General features: G+C 37.7%; 1 protein-coding gene across 5 annotated transcripts in view; it reads right to left on the bottom strand.

Moving 5' to 3' along the window:
- Nucleotides 1-1,993: 1,993 nt before the first annotated feature.
- Nucleotides 1,994-26,875, bottom strand: part of G3BP1 (G3BP stress granule assembly factor 1) — a 35,323-nt gene continuing 10,441 nt past the window's right edge. For 2 of the 5 annotated variants that reach the window (XM_061424101.1, XM_061424098.1), the window contains exons 2-12: nt 24,681-24,793; nt 22,097-22,178; nt 21,469-21,642; nt 17,592-17,682; nt 16,727-16,820; nt 15,206-15,407; nt 13,907-14,008; nt 13,295-13,406; nt 12,951-13,079; nt 12,014-12,123; nt 1,994-9,034 (exon numbers count right to left, since the gene is read on the bottom strand). In XM_061424101.1, coding sequence (XP_061280085.1) covers nt 8,828-9,034; nt 12,014-12,123; nt 12,951-13,079; nt 13,295-13,406; nt 13,907-14,008; nt 15,206-15,407; nt 16,727-16,820; nt 17,592-17,682; nt 21,469-21,642; nt 22,097-22,178; nt 24,681-24,775 — 1,398 coding nt within the window. In that variant the 5' untranslated portion in view covers nt 24,776-24,793 and the 3' untranslated portion in view covers nt 1,994-8,827. Of the gene's footprint in view, nt 9,035-12,013; nt 12,124-12,950; nt 13,080-13,294; nt 13,407-13,906; nt 14,009-15,205; nt 15,408-16,726; nt 16,821-17,591; nt 17,683-21,468; nt 21,643-22,096; nt 22,179-24,680; nt 24,794-25,900; nt 26,168-26,349; nt 26,417-26,875 lie in introns of those variants that run through there. The other 3 variants (XM_061424103.1, XM_061424102.1, XM_061424100.1) reach the window with 3 other exon arrangements.

Below are 26,875 nucleotides of genomic sequence, written 5' to 3'. Positions count from 1 at the left end.
GACATGTACAACATGAACCACAAAGAGTCTAAGACAAAACCCTAAATGATTTTACGCCTGGAGGTAAGGCTGTCGAAGTGGATCCCTGTCTCATTGTCTGGGTCAGTCCAAACTCAGTTTACCTAGAATGTTTCAAATCACTGCAAGCAATGTAAATTAACTAGTGTCATTCTGGGTGAAGTACGCTTGGAAAGTACAGTGACTGCTCACTTTCTAAGTGTTCAGACATACTAAAGTGCTTCCAAACCACACATTATCTGGTCCTCTCCCAGGACAAGCCATTTCCAGAGACCTCATTCTCAAAACTGACTGACCCAGGGAACATGGGACATGACGAATTACCTTGCAACCAAAGTTGTGAATGCCCTAAGGCCCTGCTTGGAAACTGGCCCATAGACAACTGGGGATGAACAGGACTATTTGATATCCAATTCATAGCTAAGTCAACATTAATGAAAAAGCAGTTAATCTACAACATTCCAAAATGAGTGATAACATTATCAAATAAATGCTCAGTCACTGTACCCTATTTACATAATTTATCTTAGACTTTCTTTTTGGGGGGGGTGGGAGGGGACAAGATTCATTCACTGAGATGGGCCAATCTCAAGATTTCCCCTCAACCTTGCCAAAGTAAATGACTTCTGCATCACTGGAAGTCAGCTCCAAAGGACTTGCCCTTCAAGCTTTCCCCATTTAACTCATGTAAATATTTGCACAAAAGATCTGCCCTTTGTCTTAAAAGTTGCCTGACTTGATGTTTAGGCAGAAGAGCAAATCCCATGTATGATACTTCTGCAAGTAATTTTACATTTCCTTTTTTCCGAAAAGGTAACTGCCAACTTACATGTGTGATACAGTGGAGATAAAAGTTGATTACTAAGGGACCTTCCCTGGAGGTGTCCAGTGATCAAGACTCTGCTTCCATTGCAGGTGGCATAGGCTTGATCCCTGGTCGGGAACTGAGTTTCTGCATGCCTTGTGGCACCGCCAACAAAAACAAAGTTATTAACTTTCAGTGACTCTAGGGGTTGTTACCTGAAACCTCACACTCTGGTCATTACACTTTATTCAAAAAGTTCTCTTTTAACTCCAAAGAATAGAAAGGCACTGTGTAGTTCTTAGGTCACAATGCCAACACTGACTGTAGAGTCTGTTACAGGTAAGACAAATGCAAATTACAATTCTGACTGTAATTACAGTACTTTTTGGGAGATGTAAAAATTATGCTGGATTGGGCAGTGTTAGCTAAGCTGCTAAATGCTTCATCATCCATGATGGAAGAGGTTCAAAATAATTCATAGTTCCCTGTAGGAGACTGCAAAAATCACAAGCCCACACAGCAGTAACTGACAACTAGCCAAAGTAGAAGACATTTCTCAGTAGCCTGGGGACATCTTAAACAATGAACGGGCCTGGAAAACTGGGTCAGGATTACTCACAAAGCTCCTCATCCTTTCCTGGAAGAAAATGTGATAGTATGTCTTTTATATGGAAATTTCTTTGTATATATGTATAAACTTGGTATGGCCTTAATGCTGCAGTTAAGGATTTGTTTGGCTACCACCTTAAGCAGCGTGTTAAGCAATCGCCTCCTTATGGTATATTTTTACTTCTCCCTGGACTCTTAACCTTGAACAACCAATTCCCCTTTGTCCCTTATTCAACCCTGTTTTTTGCATGAAGTCATAAATGTTATGGCAGTTATTTTTTGGCTTGTAAAAAAAAATCTATTTCTGCAGTTTGAAGATGGAATGTAAACTTTCTGTGATACATGTATATATAAAAATATATTTATTGAACCATCCATATACACACATCCATGCTGATTCCAATGGAAAAAAATTAAAAGTTTTCTGAAATTTTCCCTGTGGTTAATTCATAGTTGTTACTACTTAACCAACTTGATATTAGGAGCACTTTTGAAATCTTGCAATTACCCGAGAGAAACCTACGTATCATCTGGAAAACATCATTTCACTTAAGACAAGGCTTTATGCTGTTCATTCAAGATATATTTATTGATAGGTGCTATGGGATACAAAGATGACTGAAACACAGATCCTGCCCATAAGGAGCTTACAGTCTAGCAGGGAAGACAGAACACGTACATGGGATACATGGTCAGAGCTAGGTTTCAGTAAGATGAATCTAACATTGTGTAGAAAGTAGACTGGAAGTAGAAAGAGGTAAAGAAAGCTGAGAGGCCACTGAAAGGAAGTGAGGAGGAAGGATGTGAAAGACTGCTGAGGTAGAACTGACAGGAATTAGCTGGAGACAGGATGTAAGGAGTAAGGAGACAGGAAGCAGGTGACTAGGGTGGCTTTGACTTGTAGCACGGGTGATGGCAAACTGAGAACGGAGTAGGTGTACAGGAAGAAATGGTGTACAATGAAACTTGGCACATACAGCTCCTGCGCGTCAACACAAAATGCCCAGGATATACTGGGCGCAATCAGAAAGAAACAGGTAATTGCCCAGACCAGGGATGGAAGTACTTCAAAATGACCAGTGACTTCTCCCTCTTCTGCCCACCCCTCAGTTTCACACTAATCCCCTCTGATATGAAATGCGTGATGCCTATAATTTACTGAATTATGGCCAATCCCTAGGCATGCCTCCCTCATAAGCATGAAAACAGGAATACATTATTCAACTGAGTGAGTCCTCATTTAAGGGTGCTTTCATTTTCATGTACCTCCAGGAGGAATGGATTAATCCTCCAGTCCTTGTCCTCCAGGAGATTATGGTATGTTCTAGTTCTAGGTTGAAGGCATAAGTTATAAGCTAAGAGAAAGGTATTAAATATTCTAGGAACACATTTCAAAATGAAGATTGGGATAGAATTTCCAACAGGAGGGACAATGTGGAAGAAAAGCAGATGAAAATAAATTTGCTCCTTACTTCAAATTCTGGACAGACCAACCCCCTCAGGGTAATGAATTAACCTCTCCTAAGACATCTTAAGACATCTTTTCTCTTAAGGAGAAAAAAAAAAGCTCTTGAACAAGGTCTTGGAAAAAAGGTTTTGATGGTGGAGACGGGAGGTGGGGGGGGAGGGGAAGCAGGGAGAATGCAGATGCAAGTCTATCTTCAGGAGAGTGAAGGCACTTGAAGCCACGGAATCAGTAATACCTAGCTTGTCAGCAAACCATACACATCCTTCCGTGAAGAATAGGAAAAACCACTGGAAAGGCAGATTAGGACCCTGATTCAAACATGGTGCTGCCAGGCACTGAACAGGGTATATGGCTAAGACCAAATTGCTGCCCCTTAGGAGCTTACAGTTGTAACAATACAAGGTGGGGAAAGCACCACAATGTACAGAATGCAAACTGCTGACGGGTTTAGGAGAAAATTACAGCTGAGTTTCAGCTATTAACACATTAGGATACCCAATAGCTTTCTGACGGCTAGTAGTAAATCCATCCCTGAGGGGAACACAAGTTAATGTCCTTATTGACAAAAGGCCCTGGAACGGGGCATTAAAACAGTTGGAAGAAAACAAAAAACGTGGGTATGAAAACTGAGCTAATGAAGCAACTGGATAAGCACACAGTGTGGCTCCTTCCCTTTCCTCCCCACATCCTACCTTTCAACAGCTTTGGCTTACTAAAGCAAACACACGGCAGGACTGGAAACTCCTGAATGTGCTGTTCTAGTCATCTGAGTCATCCACCTTTTGAAAATTGCAAGGGTTATACAAATCACCTTAGTCCTTTCCAGCACTGATATTCTAAGAAATCTAGGAGTCTCCTCCTGTTTCTTGTGATAATCATCAGTACGGGGGGGGGGTGGACTTTATAGAAATAGTTTCTCACTTAAAATTATGACTTTCTTTTATATAAACCATAAATTATTCATATTCCATCAGCTAAATTCCACCCCATCCCACTCTTCTTGAAAACCAATGTAGATACCTATGCAAATTTATTTTTAACACAATGTATGTTCTACATAGTCTACTTAAATTGTACACTGAATCTTTAAATGAAGTCCCTTCTTCCCTAATTCCTTACGTCTTCATTTAAAAGGGCCAAATCATTGTACATACACTCCTCATAAAAAATTTAAGAATCTAAACCAAACCCAAACAGGTGACAACAAAACTTAGGGAGAGTATCAGTAACCAAAGTGGTTAATTACAGCAATAGTTAAAACTATATCCATATTAAATGATATAATCATCCCTCTAATTACTACCAAAAATACAGGAAAACTTCCCACAAGTGGGTTTCTGAAAAATAAATACTTGCTAAAGTACTTCAATAGTGAATTTTTGGGTAAGCATCACTTACTTAAAAAAAAAAAAAAACACACAAAGACACACTGAATGGATACAAGTCCCTTAGGAATCTGTGACATTGGACACATTTCAAAGTAATAACCCTGCATAGATTTCTGTAACTGACCAGGTCACATGGTTTATGGAAGTAACAAGAGAACTGATTTCCAATACTATATTCTTCTCACTGGAGGTTACCAGGTTTGAGTGGAAACTGAAGAGGAGAGACTTCGAAAGTCATGCAATCAAAAGACAACAACTTTGATTCTAAGCCAATACATAAGCATGATCAAAAGTAAAACTGGTTAAGGGTTGTAGGCCACCTTTAATCAACCTTTCACTCATTCAGGCCATTATTAAAGACTGCTGCATGAACGCATGAGCAAAGCAATCTAATTTCAGCATCATTCAGAGTTAGATACATATCCACTAAAAATAATAAAAATCAAAGTTTTATCTCACATGTGCCACTGTATCTTTAATTCAGTCTAGTAAGTTCACAAGCCCATCTATGGTCCCCAGAACCTTGATATTACAGTAAACACAAATTCCAAAAGGTATTACTACCCTAAAACCAGAAGTCCTCATTTAATGACCTAGTACAACATGACAAGCAACTTTAACCTACAACCCATCCCACATAAAGTATTGCTAAGTTTCTAACACATGCTTTAAGGTTTCTAACATTTGCAAAAGACTACCCCTAATTGTCCACTGCCAATGTGTGGTACATTAGGCACTTAGCTAGAACTCCATATTCAAATAAATGTTGAAGTTGCTTCTTTTACAAGATTCAAAATTGCTCAACTACAAGTTCAACAACTGTGTAATCTGTATACAGCTCCTACAGAGATTCTTTTAAGTAGCACAAAAATAAAGCTTTAATATAAAAATTATTTTTATAGATCAGTAGATTTGACAAATGCAAACAACTTACCTAAAATAAGCCACAAGAGAAACAATGGACTACAAATTTAAACTTCATAGAAAGAAATTTTCGTATATTCTAACAAACGGTATCTATAAAGTGCCACGTTCTCCACTAAATCACTAACTCTACCAGGTTTCTCAAATAAAGGGATGAAGAAAAGTATCAGAGGATGGCAGTTATAAGCAAAAAACACAACTCAACTAACCTGGATGATGCTAAAAATACTGTCTTCCACATCCAGATTAAATTGTACTAAATGTATTACCAAACCAGATGAGAAAATAATCTAGTAATTCAATAGCAATGTGTTACAATACAGTCTGCAAATAAAAAGAAGCCCTACAAAATTAATGTTTAACTACTTTACCCTCATGGGAATAGAAAATGGTAATGCTAGTCTTGACCTGAAAGTTTTGCAGACTCAAGTCTCTACACTGTAGTTATTTCATGCCCTATTCCCTTAATGGTATTCAAATGTAAATACAGGTAGGCACTATGGTTCTAGAAAAAAAGCATCAGTTTTGGAGGCCAATCTGCTCCTACTACATGGAGGTTCGTGATGTACTTTCTTCACCTACTACTTTGGGAGGGGAATAACACCTAATTCACAGGGTATAGCTGTGAAAAATTTAGTTGTCTAACCTAAAACTAAAGTGCAATTCAACTAACATGGTGGTAGTAACCTACTGATCCAAAACCAAACAATTATTCTTGCATTATCCATTTCACCACTTCGCAGCAATAACTCAAAATGTTGAGAACACAGGAAAACACAAAACGGCCCTCAATATAAAGCAAACAAAAGTATTTTTGTACAGTCAAAGGTCTATTTATTTTCAACAGGTCTTAAAAGACTGAGATCTACTGAACCAAACTAGTGTACCTTAGCTAAAATGTTCATGTGTGAAGGGTTTTAAGCTCAGGAGAAAAGAATTACATGTTGGGCCATTCCAACAGACAAAAAATTAAGTTGAATGTGATGAGGTGATGCTCCCTACAGAAAATCTTGCCCTCATCTATTTTATTTTCACTAACTGTGAAATATGTGAATAGATGTGTACCTAGGGTAACATGTTTATTACATCAGCAGTAAATGTTATCAGTGATAGCTAGATACTTAAGAGTGTTAACCAGGGTGCTGAATCCTATTTATAAAGTCCAATGCAAGTCAAACCACCACAATATCCCAATTATGGTAACTTGAAATTACTGAAGCAACCTTTTGTGAAATTATGCAGGAATTCCCTGCAATAAATTACAAGCAGCATATAGTATATTGCTACCTCTCCAAATTAAAACACAATACACACACAATTGGTACAAATAAAGTAAAGTTGGGATTAATTACTTACAGTAGTTGTTACTATAATTCCTGAGAGATTTCTAGTTGCTATTTTTCTGAGACTCTATTTCAAACGAATGAGTCTTCACTCCAGTTGTCCTACTCCACCATTCTACCCACCATGAATTACAGGAGTAAGGACTCCCTGTGTTCTCAGTGGGGTTGCTTCATTTTCCAAGAGCATTTTGGCATCACTGGCCCCCATTCACCAAACACCAGATGCAGGGCATGCATCTCCCTCCACCCGCCTCCCCACCAAAAAACCCCACAAATTTGTGCATGTCCTCTAGGATATAACAATAGCCCCAAGTTGAGAAACACTGTATTTAGTTAGTGCCCTTAAAGCTCTGCTCTGAGGAGGAAAAACATTTAGAAATGTATGGTTTAGTATTCACTTATGAAAAATGATTTCTAGGTTATCTATATTTTATCACCTAATAGTTACTGCAACTTAATTTTTTTTCCTCAAAAATAACTCAGGCTAAATTTTCTTTTCTACTACAAGCTTAATATAAGCTACAAAAGTACAAGCTGAATTTCTTCTAATTCTGGGCCAAATGAAGTGGTTACCAACTAGTTGTTTAAACTGACCCAAAAACCAGCTATGGGATTCAGTTATGTAAGTTTTTTTATGTTGTTATATATGAAGGAGATGTTGCCAATTTTCAAATATTTGCGGTACTAAGGACCAACTGATAACATCAAAAACTTCATTTAACATTACGCCCTTCAGTAAACCTAGTTTCCCAGTACAGCAAAACATTCCTATTCCTACTAATATACTAGCCTCAAACAATAGTCTTAAAGATGAACACTGTTAAAAAAAAAAATAAGTTTAAGTTGACAACCTCATTGCCCTTCAATTGGTAGTGACAAGTTATCACACAAAGGCTTGCTACACAAATGTGTGAACAAAGCCTTCACCCATCTCACACACAGCACTCAACACACACCATGCAAAACGAGTATTAGTCTATGTCGCCAGATCTTCCAGAAACGTTTTAATAAAAATTGGCCATTTCCAAGAAATACCCACTGCATGCCCACCAGGGAAAAGGAACCATAACAAAACAGAAAATTTACCATATGGCTATGATTAAAAGAAAAAAAAAAAAAAAAACCTAGCACTCACTCAAGCACACCATCAAAGTCCAACATTAATGTCACATTCTTTCTTACGGGCTATGATTAGGATTCTGAATAGACACTGAAATAAAACTTAATACAAATGCTGAACTATTCAGGTCAAAGGACTCTACAGAAGCATCTGTACTCAAAGGCATTCCAGTTTGAAACTCAATTTCAGAATAAGGCATAACAAATGAACACAAGACATACAGAGTAAAAAATGGGGTCATAATTCCCAACATACTCTGAACCTGATAGAACAAATCTAGGGGTCTTTTTTTTTTATTATTATTATTTTCTTTAAACAATTGCCAAGACTGGAATCAAAGATAAATAGAAGGCACAACAGTTTTGCTCTGGTTTTGTGTTACTTAGATTTGGAAAATTTTTTTGTTCTTTTTTCTTTTTTTACAAATACAAATTAAACATGAAAAAAACTCTACTTCAAAAAAAAACAGTTCAAGAAAAGCTTATCAGTTGCATTCTAGACATTTAAACCTATCTCACAACTTAAATTCCAATGTCAAAAACAGTAGATTTTAGAACTGTTTTGTGATCATGTTTTAAAAGAAAACTCGAACACCTTTTATTCAGTTTTTAACCACATCAACGAGAATCAAAATTGTCAATTTTTCCAATGGCAATTTCTCCACACCAGAAGATAGTCATGACTCTCAAAGAGGAAAACAATTTGGGTTTCTCCGGTCTTCAAAATGTTTATCAAATCCTGTAGTTCTCACAGGCTTTTGAAATACATAGAAAGTAAGTAAGAAATAGTCCAATGAATGAAACATACCAAATGTCAGTAAGAAGCAAGACACATTCCTTTGGGGAAACTGTTAAAAAAAAAAAAAAATCCAGTCTGTATATGCAAATAAAGCAAAGAAATTCAGTCTTTTTTTTCTTCTTTAAAAATCCATTTTTCCTAAAATATTCCACAAAATTGGAAGTGATGGACTAAAAGGTGGGGGGCAGGGGAGAGAAGGAGCACACACCATTAACACAAAAAGTAAAATTGTACAAACTTAAGCAGTTTATGATAGACTAGGATCATATTCCAAGATACCAAGGTTGGCTGAAGAAATTCATCATTCTGTGGGAGCTAGTTTGTACTGCTGCCTGAAGACTGGTGAAGAGCAATTCACTGCCTTGGAGCAATGCTCCTGCCCACTCCAAATCCTGGTTTCTGCACCATGCCTCCACGAGGTGGGCCTCTCATGCCACCACCCAGCCCACCTCGAGGGCCTCCAGGTCCCCGCAGGCGGTTATCCCGGCGGTCCCCTTCACGGGCAGCTCGAGTCTTCTTTTCTTCCACGTTCAGACGGACCTCTCCTCTGAACATGATGGGCTGTAAGAATCAAGGTGAACAGATTTACAGAGTGCTTATGAACTACTCTCAAAAGAGTAGCAAAAGAGCTTATGAGCTAGCTCTCAAAGATCAAAGAAAGCTAGAAAAAGAAAAACAAAGAATCAGCAGCTTACAAATCAGCTGCCTTCTCACAGTTCACTTTTTGTCTCAAACTCAGAACACATAATTTTTCCATTAACAGATACATGAAAAAGTGATTAGGTATTCAAGTTAGTTCAAAAGTTTAAAAGTCCACTTGTACACAGCAGTACAAGTAACTCTTATTAAAGTAAACCTTACCTTCTCATAGAATTATGTAAGTGGGATATAAATAAAAATTGCCACCTTTTCCAGGGGCTGGGAGACTTAGAATAAAATCCCATCATCATGTAATGTGGAAAGATTTTGCTGTACATGTTTATGCAGAGTACACATACATCTCAAAAACATCATGAATTTCATTTCAATATAACCTTAAGAAAATGCAATTTGCCTTAACAGAATTTGGGAAAATACTAAAATAACAATACTAGATCTTAGTGCAGGGGGAAAAAGTCTTGGGTCTTCTTTTTTGCCAAAAGAACTATAGTAAACAAAGGGTTACTCAAGATTTCAATCAACTCAATTTATGTTCCTTGCTGGCACTCTGTGGTTTTCTAACAGAAGTATTTTTTCAAAAGAAATACCTAACAGTTCTTACTATGCAGAAGTGTTCTATATACTTCACTTTTATTATCTCTTTTAATCTTCACAACAACCCTTCAAGGGTTATTATCACAACTATTTTATATAGACCAGCAAACTGGTACTAGGGAGGTTAAAGAACACATACTACACAGGTCACAAGTCTAGTGAGTGACCGAAGAGCAATGTAAACCCAGGCATACTGACAGCAAAGTATAAGCACTCAGTCTACACAGCATGGACAGACACCAGTTATATTCTACAAGCTATTTCTGTACACAAAAAACTGCTGAAGGGAATAAGGTAAACTTCTACCCAGACAGTGAGGTGAGGCTAAGTGTTAGTCGCTCAGTCATGTCCAACTCATTTCTTGCTCAGTTATGTCCAACTCTTTGCAACCCCATAGACTGTAGCCCACCAGGCTCCTCTGTCCATGGAATTCTCCAGGCAAGAACACTGGAGTGGGTTGCCATTCCCTTCTCCAGGGGATCTTCCTGACCCAGGGATTGAACCTGGATCTAAAACCTTGCAGGCAGTTTCTTTACTGTCTGAGCCACCTAAAGCAAGCTACATTTGAAGCTCCCAAAGTACACAGACATGATCTGAAAGTGCATGTGAGGAAACCTGCACAGGGGTTGGGCAGGGAAGTCCCTTTTGAGCTCTGATTCTAATTTAAATTTTATATTCTGATTAAACATATATTTGTACATATATAAATATCTTAACACATCCAATATTACAAATATTTTATACACTATATAAATCATACACATTAATATGAAGTGCTATTCCTGGCAACGTTCTACATACAGTGAGAAAAACAGAAGTATTTTAATCCTGAAAGATAAGAGGTTGTGACTGCAGATATTTTAAAAGGTAGTTATAGAAGACATCTCTAAGGAGGTATCAAAAGAACAGAAGCAATCTGAATGAAAAAAGGTACCAGACATACACCCCTTTCTGAGGAACTTTACTTCAACAATTCTTATGCCTAAAGATATCATGACTCACCCACATGCCGTCAAGGAAACACCAAAGCCCTCCTCTTGGATAATTAACTAGGAAGCAATCAGCTCTGACCTTGTTTGGCCCCACTGGGATTATCACACCATTGAAAATACAAATTCAAGGCTGCACCAAAAAGTGTGACCACTGAACTATCACATGCTTAATGGTGAATTTACAACAAGGCCTTTAGGACATTTCTGGGTTCAGTATTCCTGTGTTCTGGGTGAGATAAGCCATTATTTTCTCCACATTTCTCAATGTTTTGCAGGAGATGCTTCACAAAAAGTGGTCAAACAGTTTGATAGATAATGCACATTTCCAAATGAAGGCTAACTTATAACCACAGCATTAAACTTTGCAGTATATCCACTAACATTCTGGAGAATATCAGACATTCTAGAGAACCACTGGGAAATAATGATCTGAACCATTTCTAACTAACATGGTTAATAAAATGTGTAAGCTTTAACTGGCAGAGACTCAAAATAGACTAGTGGTTGCCAGGGCCTGGGGAGAGAGGATATGGGCAGAGACTGCTTAATGGGTAAGGGACTTACTCTTGATGAAACTGTTTGCAACTAGACAGGTGATGGTTGCACAACAATGTGTATTAAATGTCACTGAATTGTACCCTTTAAAATGTCTAATTTTGTTATGTGAGTTTCACCTCAATTGAAAAAAAGTGAGGTCTTAAAATTCCCACACTCATCTCAGTAAATTAACAGTATTTATATCTTTGTTTTTCTCTACAAAGACTACTACTACAGAGCTTTTTTGCTAATGAAAGATGTGGGGGAAGGAAAGGGGTCTTATACGGACACAGAAACAAGACTCCAATTCTACAAATTCCTCTACTATTGGAGAAGGTAGACTGACTCCAAACCCAGACAAGTTAAAGAACAAAAGGAGACGCTCCTCGTAGTTATACCCGAACAGTTATATAGGAAAACTGCAAGTACACCTGGTAAACAAACTGATTCTAAGTTCTTGGCTAAAAGACACATAGTGCTTCATTCATCTCTTACAACCAATAAAGGATCTGCATAAATCTCAGAGTACTGGCAACCACAGTTACTTCACTCTCCATCACGCAACTTAGGCCAAAACTATTTATATGATACTTTGTTTTGCTAAGTTCCCAGGCAATTCTTTTAATAATGGTTAAACATGATGAAAAATATTACCCAGACAGGTTGGAATAAATTGCACTTTACATGTAAGACACAGTTTTAAGGATGGATGAATACATTAAGATAAAAAAAAAATACAAGATGAAAAATTGCTTACCCTGTTGCTAAGCACCTTCTGAACAGGCTCAGAATCATCAAACACAACAAACCCAAAATTGGGTAATTTCCCACCACTGTTAATACGCAGTTCTACCACATTCCCATAATCTGCAAGTGAAACACAGATTATCAAATAAGTTAGAACACTTTTAAAAATATTACATGCACATTGTCCACCAACAGCCACCAGGCACATGTGGCTATAGGGAATGTGAACTGTGGCTACTCTGAAAGACGTGCCCTGTGTGCCAACACACACACAGGATTTCAAAGACTTACAATAGGATCACGGAAAATATCTCATGTTTACATATATTCAGATGATGTCTTAGACACACTAGGTTAAGTGAAATACTAATTTAATTGTCCAGTTCTAAGAGTCAGGCACGACTGAGCAACTGAACTGAACTGAACTGAAAGTGTAACTACAGGGTGATCTAGTGGTTAAGAATCTGCCTGCCAATGCAGGTGACAGGGGTTTGATCCCTGGTCCGGGAAGATCCCACATGCCGCAGAGCAGCTAAGCCTGTGTGTCACAACTACTGAAGCCCAAGCACCCTAGAGCTGGTGCTCCGCAATAAGCCACTGCAAAGAGAAGCTCGTGCACCACGACTAGAGAAGGCCAAGTGCAGCAACAAAGACCCAGCGCAGTCAAATAAATAAATATATCTTAAAAATAAAAAATAAAGTGTTACTAGAAAACTTAAAATTACATACGTGACTATCTTCTATTTCTATCGGACAGCAGATGAATCTAGTGTTTAAAACTCAACAACATGAGTGGGAGGGAGGTTCAAGAGGGAGGGTGCATATGTATCCTAGGGGTGATTCGCATTGCTGTATGGCAGAAACCAACACAACGCTGTAAAGCAATTACCTTCCAATTAAAACTAAATCTTAAAAAAAGATGGGAAAAAAAAACCTTAATAACCTACTTTGAAAAAAGTCTTTAAGCTCTGATTTATCCACCTCATGAGGCAGGTTGCCAATGAAGAGCTGGTGACTGTCAGGGTGTCTCACAATTCTTCGGGGTTCCACATCGCCTTGCTCACCAGCCTCACGGACTGAAGAGGAAACAAAAACAGCAAGGAATGAGAAAGAAGACACCTTGCAGTAACTGTTCCATTCAACAGTTTTCTCTCTACCCCTAAACACAGATAATTCAATTCACTCTGCAATGTATTTTTAAATCTAAGTACCCACAAATATCAACTGCCCTCCCAAAACAAGCTCTCATCCTCAACATGCCCAGCGTAGAGAAGCCCTTCTGAGCTCTCACCTGGTCTGGGTCCCCTCTGGGGAGGAACATTTATTCGCTGTTCTCGCACCCTCTGATCCCTCTGAGGCCTCTGAAGTGGAATCTGAGATTCAGGCTTAGACTCCGGGCGAGGCTGAAAAATGTATGCGTCAAAATCAAAGCAAGCTTATCTTTTTTTTCCTTTTTAAGTGTTCTAACTAACAATAAGGTTTAAAACTAGAAAATGACCATTCTTGAGTTCTCTCACCATTCCCTCCAAAAAACCCAAACAAACAAAAATAAAAACACATTAAAAATCACTTTGTACCCATTCTCCTCTGCCTTATTTGTTGCTGTTGCTGTTCCTTAGTTGTCAAGTCGTGCCCGACTCTTTGTGACCCCATGGACTGTAGCCTGCCAGGCTCCTCTGTCCATGGAATTCTCCAGGCAAGAATACTGGAGTGGGTGGCCATTTCCTTCTCCAGGGGATCATCCCAACCCAGGGATCGAACCTGTGTCTCCTGCACTGGCAGGTGGATTCTTTATCACTGAGCCATCAGGGAACCCTGTCTTATCTGTTAAACCTCTCTAAATTCACATTACGTGAAAATATAAGTAAATTTGCCTAACATGCAAATTTAATTATAAACTCACCTGTGAAGCTGGTACTTTAACAACATGTGGGGGTATCCCAGTAACTGGAACAGCTCCACTGGGTGGAAGGTTCTTACTGGTCACAGATGCCCAAGAAAAGGTCTAAGGGAATACCACCATGAGTTGTTATAATACTTAGCAAAACAATATAAAAGTTCTAGGCTTTTGATTTCTTGTACATTATATGTGCATCACATTCTCAAGAGGCAAGATGGTTTCTAAGTAACTTGAGATTCCTTTGCCCCAGCACTTAAAATTTAGTACTAAAATTCCCTAGGTCTTATCAAGCATCAGCAAAATATGAGCAGCTACTTCCACTCAATTTCAAGTTTGTGAATCCAGGAAAATTCTCCCTCCAAAGCCAGCTCTTCCTCCTTGGATATTCTCACCCTATGATCCAATTCTTGAATTATCTCAATCAGTACCAAAATCACCAGATCTTATTTACCTCTTATCTCTTCATCTTCACTGCCATGACTCTAATCCAAGATGTCATTACCTCTCTCCAGGACTACAGTTAAACCACCTAACTTGTCATCTACTCTCACTCCAATAAACATAATTTTCCACCTGCAAGCTACAGTCATGTCACCATTTCTCTTTACTACTCACCTACAAACCTATTTTATACAGAACAGCAAACTACAAACCAGGGAGGTTACTGACAGTTCCCATAGAATAATGCTCAGAAAATTTCAAGACACTTAATAACTCTTAGACAAATAACAATTTAAGAACCCTGGCTGCATAAATACAGCCCTAAAACATACTCCTTCACAGAGCATCAGCTGTAAAGGTCCTGTGAATTCAGCCAGTATCATCCTGGTGTGACTCATGAGAGGTAACTGAAAAGCTTCAAACTTTTGAAATGAGTTATTCTAATTAGAACATATTACAATTAGTTTCTACTTCTACTGTAAAGTTGTCCTCAATTAGATTTCAGGGAAAAGTCTGCTGTGCCATGTAATTTTTTTGAAGATACACTATCCTTTTTTTGTGTAACAAGCACATAGTAACATGCAATTTGAATGCAGTATTAAAAAGAAGGTTTGTTGATATGGCAACAATATAGCACCCAAAACTTGTCTGAAAGTATTCAAATTTCCTTAGAGGAGGGAAAAAAATTCCTTTTGACTTTATAATGCAATATGCATCTTATCTGAGGTATGGTTCAATATGGAAGAATTTCCCCAAATGAATACAAAAATTCACCTACAAAAGTCATCCTAGCAACAAAAACGGAGAAGAGATTTTTTACAACAGAAAGAAGCAGAATAAAACTGAAGACATGCTGCATACTCTCAAGTCCTCCTGCACTGTCTGGGCTATGTCTGCTGGTGCTGGAGAAGAACTCTTCTGAACATCCTCAGGAGCAGTTTCTTCCAAGACTGGCTCAGACTTTTCCTCCTGGACTTCAGATACAGGTTCCTGCTCTGGTTCTGGTTCCGGTTCAGGCTCTGGTTCAGCAACAGGTTCTTCTAAATGTTCTTCTAAGTCATTGCTTTCACAGTAAAATTTGAGAAATATCATTCTGCTTCCATTGATTTAGCAAGAAATTCCTATAGAGACCTGAACCTAAAAATAGCTCCCTCCTCCCCACAAATATCTACAAATTATGTATTTGAGTATTAAAACATGAAAACTTTTCAGAAAAGCCCTCGATGAGCAAGTCAGATTTGCTAGATTCTGATTAAGTAAATGCATCAAGCATATCAAAAGGAACTAGACCATTGTTTGGAGAAGGCAATGGCACCCCACTCCAGTACTCTTGCCTGGAAAATCCCACGGACGGAGGAGCCTGGTAGGCTGCAGTCCATGGGGTCGCTAAGAGTCGGACATGACTGAGCGACTTTACTTTCACTTTTCACTTTCATGCATTGGAGAAGGAAATGGCAACCCACTCTAGTGTTCTTGCCTGGAGAATCCCAGGGACGGGGGAGCCTGGTGGGCTGCCATCTATGGGGTCGCATAGAGTCAGACACAACTGAAGCGACTTAGCAGCAGTAGCAGACCATTGTTTCTTGAAATCTCAAATTATCACAGTTTACCTATCACATATCACAAAACTCTTAATAGGCGGTAGGCAGGGGGGAAAGGGAGCTGTTTAATAGGTATGGTTTCAGTTGTGTAAGATAAAAAGTTCTAGATATCTGTTGCACAACTGTGTGCATATACTTCACACTACTATAAAGTACACTTGAAAATGGTTAAAATGTCATGTGGTTTTTACAACCCAAACATTTTCTCACACTAAAAACACAAGGAATTTTGGAGGAAAAAAAAAATCAGCTGTAATTCAAAACAGTTCTTAAACTTCCACACAAGTCATAGAAACAGTCTTTTAAAACTGCATATGCTTTTCTCCTGAACTTCTAATTTGGTAGGCTTGTGGTAGGATAATGAATCTTCATTTTCAACCAGCAACCCAGGTGAGTAAAGTCAGTCCCATCACACCTTCTAGTTCTCTCAAAGCACTTAATGCTATGCCTTATTAACACTTGATAAATTATTATTAATTATCAAGTGTTAATAATAACACTTATGCTATTAACACTTGATAAATCTCAAATCTATTTCCACTTATGGTGAAGAAAAAAACTGAACCAAAAAGCTACTTATGGATACTATTTAAGTAGGTCTCAGAGAACAATCTATATTAAACATGCTTTATATATTTATGTTAGACACCAAAAGCAAAACCTTTCTTCTGGGAAATTATCACTGAGACAATTCTGAGCATTATGGCTGCCCTCCAGCAAACAGGACTACACAACTCAAGTTTTCATGCAGCTCTGGACAGATGAACAAAGTTTTCCTTACCTGACAGCTTGATCATAAAAAGTTCCAGAATCATCAGGTACCACCTCAGGTGTCTGCTGTCTTTCTTCAGGCTCCTCTACTTCTTCTTCAGATTCTAAATGAGAAAAAAAAATTAACATCTTTGTGTTCACTTAATTCACAAATATATTCACTTTCACAATGTTCATCATGACAAAAAAAGGCAATGATATGAGTACATAACACATAAAAGATAAAATAGGGCAACTGGATAAAATCATGAGACAGGATTTAAGGACAGAACTAAGGCTATTTTAATGTCTGGATTACAAGCATGGAATCTGAGGTAATCCAACAAATGTTCTACCGCCTAACTAGCTGTATGACTCCTGTGCCCTAGTTTATTAAATGGGAACAACAGTACATAACGTACTTATCTGTAAGGTTGTTGTATTACAGCCTTAAGTAAATACAAAGTACTTAGAATCCTCAGTCATATAGAAAACACTAAAATACAGTCTCTCTCCAGAGCAATGGGCAGGCATATTTGCTGACCATTACAAGGTTTCAATTCCTAAAACTTAGGGTTCCACTCTAGTAACACACACCACTGCAGTGGAGGTACCATCTAAACTTCTGCAGAGTCCTATGCAAACTGTGACCAAGATGCTACTACTGCTGCCATAACTTGTCTACTAACTTGGGAGTTCAATGTGTCCCATCAATACCAGTGGCATAGACTAAGTGGTTGGCCTCAAGTAGGTTAAAATTGCCAAGATTTCTTATATCTTAACAATTAAAAGTTACTAATGAAAAATACAAAGGATTATGAAACCATTCAAGAAACTTACACTCTCTTCAAGTCAAACTGATGCCATCCAAAAAAAAATTTAGACAAATAACTTACCCTCCTGAGGTTCAGTGATAAAGCCACCAAAGACCTCATCTTGGTATCTGAAGATATCATTGTGAACATAGAACTTATTTGCAACAGAGCCCTGTAATACCAACAAAAAGTTTTCATTTATAAGCAGGCTTTTCAAACTCCAAGTTACCCTACATCAAATTACCCTGGGCCATTAGTTCTCAACTAATGGCAGTATTGCCCATCCCAAGAGACATTTGGCAACTTCTGGAGACATTTCAGTTCTCCCATCGAGGAGTAGAACTGACAATTACTGAGTGGAGGGCAGGGATGTCACTAAGCATCCTACATTGCACAGGACAGCCCTGACAACAAAATTATCCAGGCTCAAATTTTAAGTCAAGGTGGAAAAGATCCTTGCTCTAATCTCAAATAGGTTAAAATCTCCAAGATTTTAAGACTTAACATGTTTGTTAAGAAGCACTCATATATACCGAGTGCTTAAAATACCACTTAAATAAAATAAAATTTTTGAATATCTAAAAATTGACCAATTATTTAAGATGCCAAAACCCAAATCTCAAATTATTTCTTGAACAATAAATACGTTATTACCAACTACGTATTTTAAAATCCCCTAAATCTGTATCCAAGAATACTGACACAAGCACTCAAATGTGGTATAGCTAAAAAGGTTTGCCTACCCTAGGTATAAGACACTTATGTTGAAATCTATGTCATTTATTAGTCATTCAATTTCTAAGACTGTTTCTTCACCTGTAAAATGAGGGATACGAACTCAAACTAGAGTTTTGATTATTAAATGAGACAGTTTATGAAACAATCCATTATACTTAGGTAATACTGAAATCTTCCTCTTGAAAGATAGGAAGTAAATTTATTAATATCCCATGATTTCTTGCATATTTAAGTCAATCAACAATTTTAACACTACAGATAATCTAAGTCTTCTCAAAAAATCATGACTAAACTGACTTCACGTGATTTTTCAAATAAACTGAGTTTATATTTAAACAGTAAAATGACAGGGATTTTAGATTCATTGTCCTTCAACAGAAAATTATCTTAAGGGTAATTCTAGAGAAAACTTTCAGCCAGCAAGTCATCATGAGCCCCTTCCACATGCTCACACAGATCACAGACAGGATTCCTAACTTTGCTCATTCTGGACCTGGCAACAAGACACTTCAAATGCAATTAATCAACAAAACCTGTGGTCCTTTCATGATAACTAAAAAAAAAAAAAAAAAAACCAGGACTCCTTGAAGAAACAGTTGAACCCAAAACCGGGTTAGAGGATGGAGCAGGGAAAATGCAAGGTGATCCTGAAACCTCCTGTGCCATGGAGTGCCCTGTTTCCAAAAACCACCCCAAACAAACAAAAAAACCAAACCCACTCAAAAGGGTTCACACTTAGCAGATCTGGGACATTTTAGAAATCAATAAAAGTTATTAATTAAATCTATTAAACAAAGATCCCATGATAGGAAAAAAGGTAAAGTTACTTACAGTAGAATGCCAACGAATAGACAAAAAAAAATTTAGATGATCACCATTTGTACCCATCAGAGTAGCAAGAATTCATGAATGCTTAAAACTAATACCTAAAACATTTGATGAAGAACATAAGTACATGCACAGTCTCAAAGAAGCCCGCAAGGAATCCCCTGGTGGTACAGAGGATAAGAACCCATCGAGCCAATGCAGGTCTGGGAAGAGTCCACAGCCCTGGAGCAACTAAGCCCGTGAGCCACAACTACTGAAGCCCACGCACCAAGAACCTGTGTTCCACAACAAGAGAAGCCATTGTAATAAAGAGTAGCCCCAGCTTGCCACCAGGTAGAGACAGCAACAAAGAGTCAGTGCAGCCAAAAATAAAATAAATAAAAAAAAGAAGCAAGCATAATTTACATTCTGATGAGAAAAGTAAAAACATTAACTTTACATGTCAACCTGGTGACCACCACCTTAACTAAGTAATACTAATAATAGGACTAAGTGTAAGTGTTAGTCGCTCAGTCGTGCCCGACTCTTTGTGACCCCATGGACTGAGCCCACCAGGCTCCTCTGTCCATGAGATTTTCCAGGCAAAGATACTGGAGTGGGTTGCCATCCCCCTGCTTCTTTAGGAGATCTTCCCAACCCAGGGATCGAACCCAGGGAGGCCTCCTGCACTGCAGGCAGATTCTTTACCAACTGAGCTACAAGGGAAGCTATGTGTATGTATATATATATACACACATATATATACACACACACACATATATATACATATACATTTATACACACACATATTCTTTTCTTCTCCTTCATCTCTCCTTTTAGAAAACTGTAGAGTTCCCTGGTGGCTCAGATGATAAAGAATCTGCCTGGAATTGGGGTTTGATTCCTAGGTCAGGAAGATCCCCTGGAGAAGAAAATGGCAACCCACTGAAGTATTCTTGCCTGGAGAATTCCATGGACAGAGTAGCCTCGTGGGCTATAATCCATGGGGTCGCAAAAAGTCAGACACGACTGAGCAACTAATATCTCATGTCCTTCAGAGTTATTGCAACTCTCTTAATTCCATTGCTAACCAATGTGTGTTTTTGCTGCTGCTGCTAAGTTGCTTCAGTTGTGCCCGACTCTATGCGACCCCATAGACAGCAGCCCACCAGGCTCCTCCGTCCATGGATTTCCAGGCAAGAGTACTGGAGTGGGCTGCCATTGCCTTCTCCAGTAATAATAGGACTGCTAAGTCACTTCAGTCGTGTCCGACTCTGTGTGACCCCATAGACGGCAGCCCACCAGGCTCCCCCGTCCCTGGGATTCTCCAGGCAAGAACACTGGAGTGGGTTGTCATTTCCTTCTCCAATGCATGAAGGTGAAAAGTTAAAGGGAAGTCACTCAGTTGTGTCCGACTCTTAGTGACCCCATGGACTGCAGTCCACCAGGCTCCTCCGTCCATGGGATTTGCCAAGCAAGAGTACTGGAGTGGGGTGCCATTGCCTCCAAATAATAGGACTAAATGATATCAAATGCGGAAAGACACGTATAACCTAAAACTAATCAGGAACTACCAGACAATTTAAACTGACACATTCTACATGGTAACTTGATTGTCCTCTTTAAAAATGTCTGCTGCTGCTAAGTCTACATCTTGATAAACAAAAGGTTAATGAATTACAGCAGATTAAAGGAGCCTAAAAAGACATAAGAGCTAAACACAATGTGTCATAATGAGCTGAATCTTGGATGAGGAAAAAAAATACTATTCTTTGTATTATTGGAACAGTAATCAAAATTTAATTATGGACTATAGATGGATAACTGTATTACAATTTTTTTTAAATATTTATTTATTTATTTGGCTGTGCCAGGTCTTAGTTGTGGCACATGGGATCTAGTTCCCTGCTGCTGCTTAGTCGCTCAGTCGTGTCTGATTCTTTGCGACCCTATGGATTGTAGCCCGCCAGGCTCCTCTATCCACGGAATTCTCCAGACAAGAATATTGGAGGGGGATGCCACCTCCTTCTCCTTCAGGAATCAAACTTGGGCCTCTTACACTGGGAGGGAGGGGAAATCTTAGTCACTGGACCACCAGGAAATCCCGTAAATACCTCCTGACTTTGATTAAGAAATGAAGTGCTCATTCTTAAGAAATGTTCACTTCAGTATCTGAAGATGACTAGCCATAATGTCTCCAATTTACTTTTCAAACAGTTTAGAATTAAAACACACAGGTAAATAGAAAAAGAATTACATAAAAAAATAGAATTATAAATGTGTGGGCAAATATGGCTCTAGGTAAGATAACATGTAGGAGTTACTACTGTACTATTTCTGTAAATTTAAAATTTCAAAAATTAACAGTCTTTAGAAAGACATGTACAAATTTTTATATCTTTTTTTTTCATACCTCAGGAGCAAGGACAAAGGTCTGCATGAATCTCCTCAAAGCCTGGTTGTTATTAGAGAGCAAGCCCATCACCTGGACCACCACACCGTCATTCAGAGTAGCATGAGCATCAACGTGGCGGATCTTAGTGTGGCAATTGGTGAAGTTTTGTGACATCACTTTCCTATGGATTTCCTAAGGAATCAGGCAAGAGATAATGCAGAAGCTCCAATAACAAAAAACTTTCTAACACAACAAAGAGCATTGATCTGTGCACATCTGAATTACAAACTACAGAGACCCCACTGTAATTTGTCTTAGTATACTATATTTCCAGTGACACCCTAACTTTTTAAAACTATTGTCTTCAATTAACATATCTAAACATGTTTACAATAGGTGATCTCCATGCTAAAACCAATTATCTTCAAACATAAAAAAACTTCAGAATATATCACACCAAATGAACAAAAAAATTTTCAATGACTAATAAAATCAATAAGTTATTGAATATCTAAATTTCCAAACAGAAGTTGACAATTTTAATTCTCAAATATCAACAAACATTAAGCATGTATCCACCTCAATTCAATGGGTTATTTCCTAGCTGATCAACAGCCTACATAAAGCTTGTTATGCTTATGCTTACTTTCTGTCCATAGACAGCATCTGCTGGCTTTCCATTTGAATCCAATCCCCCATGGACATAAGAAGAGTTCTTTCCATAAAACCTGTAAAACAGAAAGATACTTGTCATCTTTAAGCATCCTAAGACCAGGTATTTATTGTTCATGTTTGAACCCATCTGCTTCACTAGTACATTCTTGGAGGCACGAATGTGTTTTCTTTCTCATCTTTGTATGCTCCACCCCCTACATTCATAACATTTGCTGAATGGGAATGAATTTGGTCAAGTTATTTTTGCAAGTCAAAAGTTCCAGGTCTCAAGAAAGAATGATCGTGTTGGAAGGGATCTTGTAGTGCACCTCAGGAAGGCCATGTAACACACAAGTTCCTGTTTTCACTCATGGAGAAGACAGGTAGTCTTGATGATAGGTAAGGATTTCTATAGACTTCCCTGGTGGCTCATTCCTGCCAATGCAGGAGACTCAGGTTCCATCCCTGGGTGGGGAAGGTCCCCTGGAGAAGGAAATGGCAACCCACTCTAGCATTCTTGGCTGGAGAATTCCATGGACAGAGGACCCTGGTGGGCTACAATCCAAAGGGTCGCAAGAGCTAGACAAGGCTAAACAGCTATTCTCTCCATAGTCTTGGAGAATCCTTTTCTGAGAATGCATGTGATAAATTCCCATTAAAACCCAGTAACTCAGGCAGAAGAGTTTAAGGAGTTCCATTTTTGCTGATGCATTAGGAGCGTCAGACTTAATTAATTCTCCATACCTTTAATTCACCTATATCTTCAACTGTTTTGTTTTCATTACAACAATACTGAATTAGGAAGGTGCCAACAACTTCCGCCCCAGCCCTGCCAACACACACATGCAATGCCCTAACTCGGGGATAATCACTATTAGGATTTCTTGGCACCTGTATTCCAGACAAACAATCTTTCACAAACCAACCCAAATTTTTCTCTATCCTGATTGTTTCCCCCATGATCCCCAAAAAATGGACAGATCTGGGCCCTTAAGGATACCTGAACTACCTTTCAACTTTTTAAGTTATTAAAAGGCTCCATATTAGCCAGCCGCTTAGTTCACTGCTGGCTAATCCTCTTTTCATTGTATCTAAAATGTACCTCAGAGATAAAATGTGAAAAAATACACGTTAGAATCAATAAGTAACAACAGTGACAAGAAATATATTTGGTTAGTTTGTTTCAACTCCTACTCCATTTTAAATTCTAAATGTATCTAACCACTAAAAGCAAAGAATACAATTGACCAAAAAATAACAAAAAGGGGGATGTTTATGGTTTAAAGACTTATTCTATCACTCAATAGTCCTGCGAATACCAGCAAATTTTTAAGCCCTTAGTGTCTTTACCCGGAGAAGGCAATGGCACCCCACTCCAGTACTCTTGCTTGGAAAATCCCATGGACGGAGGAGCCTGGTAGGCTGCAGTCCATGGGGTCGCTAAGAGTCGGATACGACTGAGCGACTTCACTTTGACTTTTCACTTTCACTCACTGGAGAAGGAAATGGCAACCCATTCCGGTGTTCTTGCCTGGAGAATCCCAGGGACGGGGGAGCCTGGTAGGCTGCCGTCTATGGGGTCACACAGAGTCGGACACAACTGAAGTGACTTAGCATAGCATAGCATCGTGTCTTTACCTGTGAAATGAAGTTAATTATTCCACAAGGCCTTACACTAAGAGCTTCTTTTTTTTTTTTAAAGATCAAGAAAGGTATAGGAGAAAAAATAGTTCTGGTCCAACAAATACACATACATTTTGAAATTTCTAAAAAGTATTCTAATAATTCCACAGAAATAGACTGAGGAGTTTTCTACAATGCAGCATTATTTATAGGAACAAATACTGAAGGCAACTTATATATTCATCATTAGTGGAGTAACATAACAATTTTTTAGAAAATAAAAATTTCATGGATATTAAAATTAATGATACATGCACTATCCTTGTAAGATAACAGATTATTGCTAAAACACAGCATAATAAAAATATTTTCATCTACATAGAAAAATTAGCATTGTTTTTCTAAAGACTCCCACGTTTATTTCATACATCTGTTTTACTTTACAATAAATCGTTTCCACAAAAAACCATACATCCTAATTTTTTAAAGCATATTAACACAAAAATATGTCAGAACAGGAACAGTCTCGTACCTTCAATACATTTATAACTAAATAATTAATGGTTCACCAAGAGAAAAATACGCAAAAAAAACCCAAAAGTACAAATATACATTTATATTTAAAGCATTATATTTCTGATAATGTATAGGAAACTTTGTCTAATTTTCAAATATTTACATATTGTACTATTATAAAATTTGAATACCCATCACCTTTTGGTACTTACAAAGCATTTTTATGCAACAACCCTAGAAAGAGCATAATGAATCAGAGAATCTTTTTTTTAATTCTCAACTGAAGGTTAATTACAATATTGTGTTGGTTTCTGCAATATATCAACATGCATCAGCCATAGGTATACATATGTCTCCTCCCTCTTGAGGGAATAAGAGCATCTTAAATACTCACTAAAACACAGAATTAGGTGATACTCAGGGAAAAAAAAATTTACCTGTGTAGCATGTCTGGGGCCTGGTTCAACAGTGTGTAATACTGTCTCACAAATTCCCGCCCGACCAGCAGGGGACTAGGCTTCTCCATAACCATTGCTTTGGTCAATTCAACCTGGAAAAAAAAAAAAATCAAATATGTTCTACCTGATAGATCAAGTATAAGGGGAGAAAGGAGCAGGGGCGGAGACTGAATCATTTAGCTGAGATTGACTCATAGACCAAAAAGATCACTTCAGCAATTCTTGGGTTTTAAAAGGAATAAACATTATAAGAAACAAAGCAAACCCACATAGACCAGTGAGATTTTATACGTTCAAATTTACTGTAATCAGACAAATGCTATGGGGAAAAAAATATCCCTATGAAGAATTAACTCATTATTCCCAATATTCAATTTTTGTAAACTGAACATAACAACATCAAAGGTACATATTTGCAATGTGCATTTCAATTTTCCCAAGCTACTAAACTCAGTTGAGGGTTCCACAAGGAAAAAACAAAGCAGTGTTCCACCTGTAACATTACAACATACTACCGTGGTGGTATAAGGTTCAAGTGCGACAATACAGCTTTGACAATAAAGATACACAATATCACATTTTTAGTCAAACTAAATCAGAGATTTTTACTACCTTTAAAAAACTCTAAATTGCTTATTTTATATCTAGATCAAAAAATGAAAACAGGCAAAAAGTAACAAGCAAGATGTTTTTATTCAACACAATAATCCCTGCCATCTCAAAATTAAGACTTAAAGTGAGTGCGCTGGAATATTTAAAAAGGCACCTGGCACATGGTAAGTTTTCAAATACTGTCACTCACTACTTTAAAAAACCCTTTCAAAAACGTATCTGGCATGAGATCACCCAATTTTTCATTTGAGGAGATAAAATCACCCTGAACTTTATAAACGTAAAGGCAAAGAGAGGTATGTATAATTAACTACAGCATAAAGAAGAAACGAGAGAAACTGCATTACAGTTTTCTTAAAGAATGGGCAAAATGGATTGAATTTGGTTCTTGCACAAGCAGGATGTGGAGATGTTTATCCTTCACTAGTCTATGATTGCATTATTCTTAAATTACCTGTACCATTTATTACTTGTTTCACCAAACTCTACGAAACTAGACTAATAACATCAATCTAACTGTATCCTTTGACACTGCTAAGTAGTTTCATAATAAATTTCTAAATAATACTTTATCAAATACTGCTTACCACATTCAATCTTCTCACGCAAAATGATGAAAATCCTCCAGGTTACAATATCAAAGGTTAAGAAAAAGAAAAACTTACAGACCCCATCTACAACTTCTCCTTTCCCTTTGAGATTATCTAGATAATTCAAATTAAAAAAAAAAACAAAACAAAAACAAAAACAACTCCATCAGCTCGATTACACCATTATCATCAATGCTTTATCTTAGGTCATTGTCATAAAGCCACGAAAGGGAAACATATTTATATTTATATAGCAAATTGATCTTTACTTCATTTGTGATTTTTTTCTTTTACTATTATAATTCTGAAGCTTCTCAGAAAAATCTGTATTATTCACCAAGTTTCTTATTAGTTTAACAGTTTATAGAATTGAGTATCTTGCAAACTAGGGTCTCAATTAGCATTTTAAAATGTTTCAAATAGATGACACTTTATTTCAGGATTACCTCATATAGTCTTGCAGACTCCCAAGGATTATATTCACACTATAAGCACTATATGGTTCCATTAAATTGGAAACTCCAGCTCAAGTCTCTCCTTTAAGCTCATCTATAATAAATATCAACCAATCAGCTCAAGGGAAATGGTAGCAGTACTTAAAAATAATACCTCTGTCAACTACAGAAGTTGACAGATACTTCTGTCGTATCTCAATAATTGAGAAAAAAAGAAAAAGTAACAGAATACACATTATTTTAGTGCTAAAAAACTATATTGCTTCAATGCTTAAAATAAAGGAGGGGACTGATTCTTAAAATAGCCAATGGCTTCAAGAATTCTATATAAGTCATGGTCAGATAAAAAGAACATTTGAAAGAAGGCTGCAAGCTTCCTTTAAGAGTTAAGTTTCTTAAGAGACCATTTCTTATGTAACTTTCTAGCTCCAAAACTGTATCTGACACACTCACGAATAAAAAGCTTTCTTTCATTCATCATTTTCATCACAAAAGATGTTTATCTTTTTTTTGGTTA

The sequence above is a fragment of the Bos javanicus genome, chromosome 7 (genome assembly GCF_032452875.1).
Source record: "Bos javanicus breed banteng chromosome 7, ARS-OSU_banteng_1.0, whole genome shotgun sequence".
Taxonomy (NCBI): domain Eukaryota; kingdom Metazoa; phylum Chordata; class Mammalia; order Artiodactyla; family Bovidae; genus Bos; species Bos javanicus.
The sequence above is the reverse complement of the archived record's forward strand: the minus strand, read 5'-3'. Positions and strand labels throughout refer to the sequence as shown.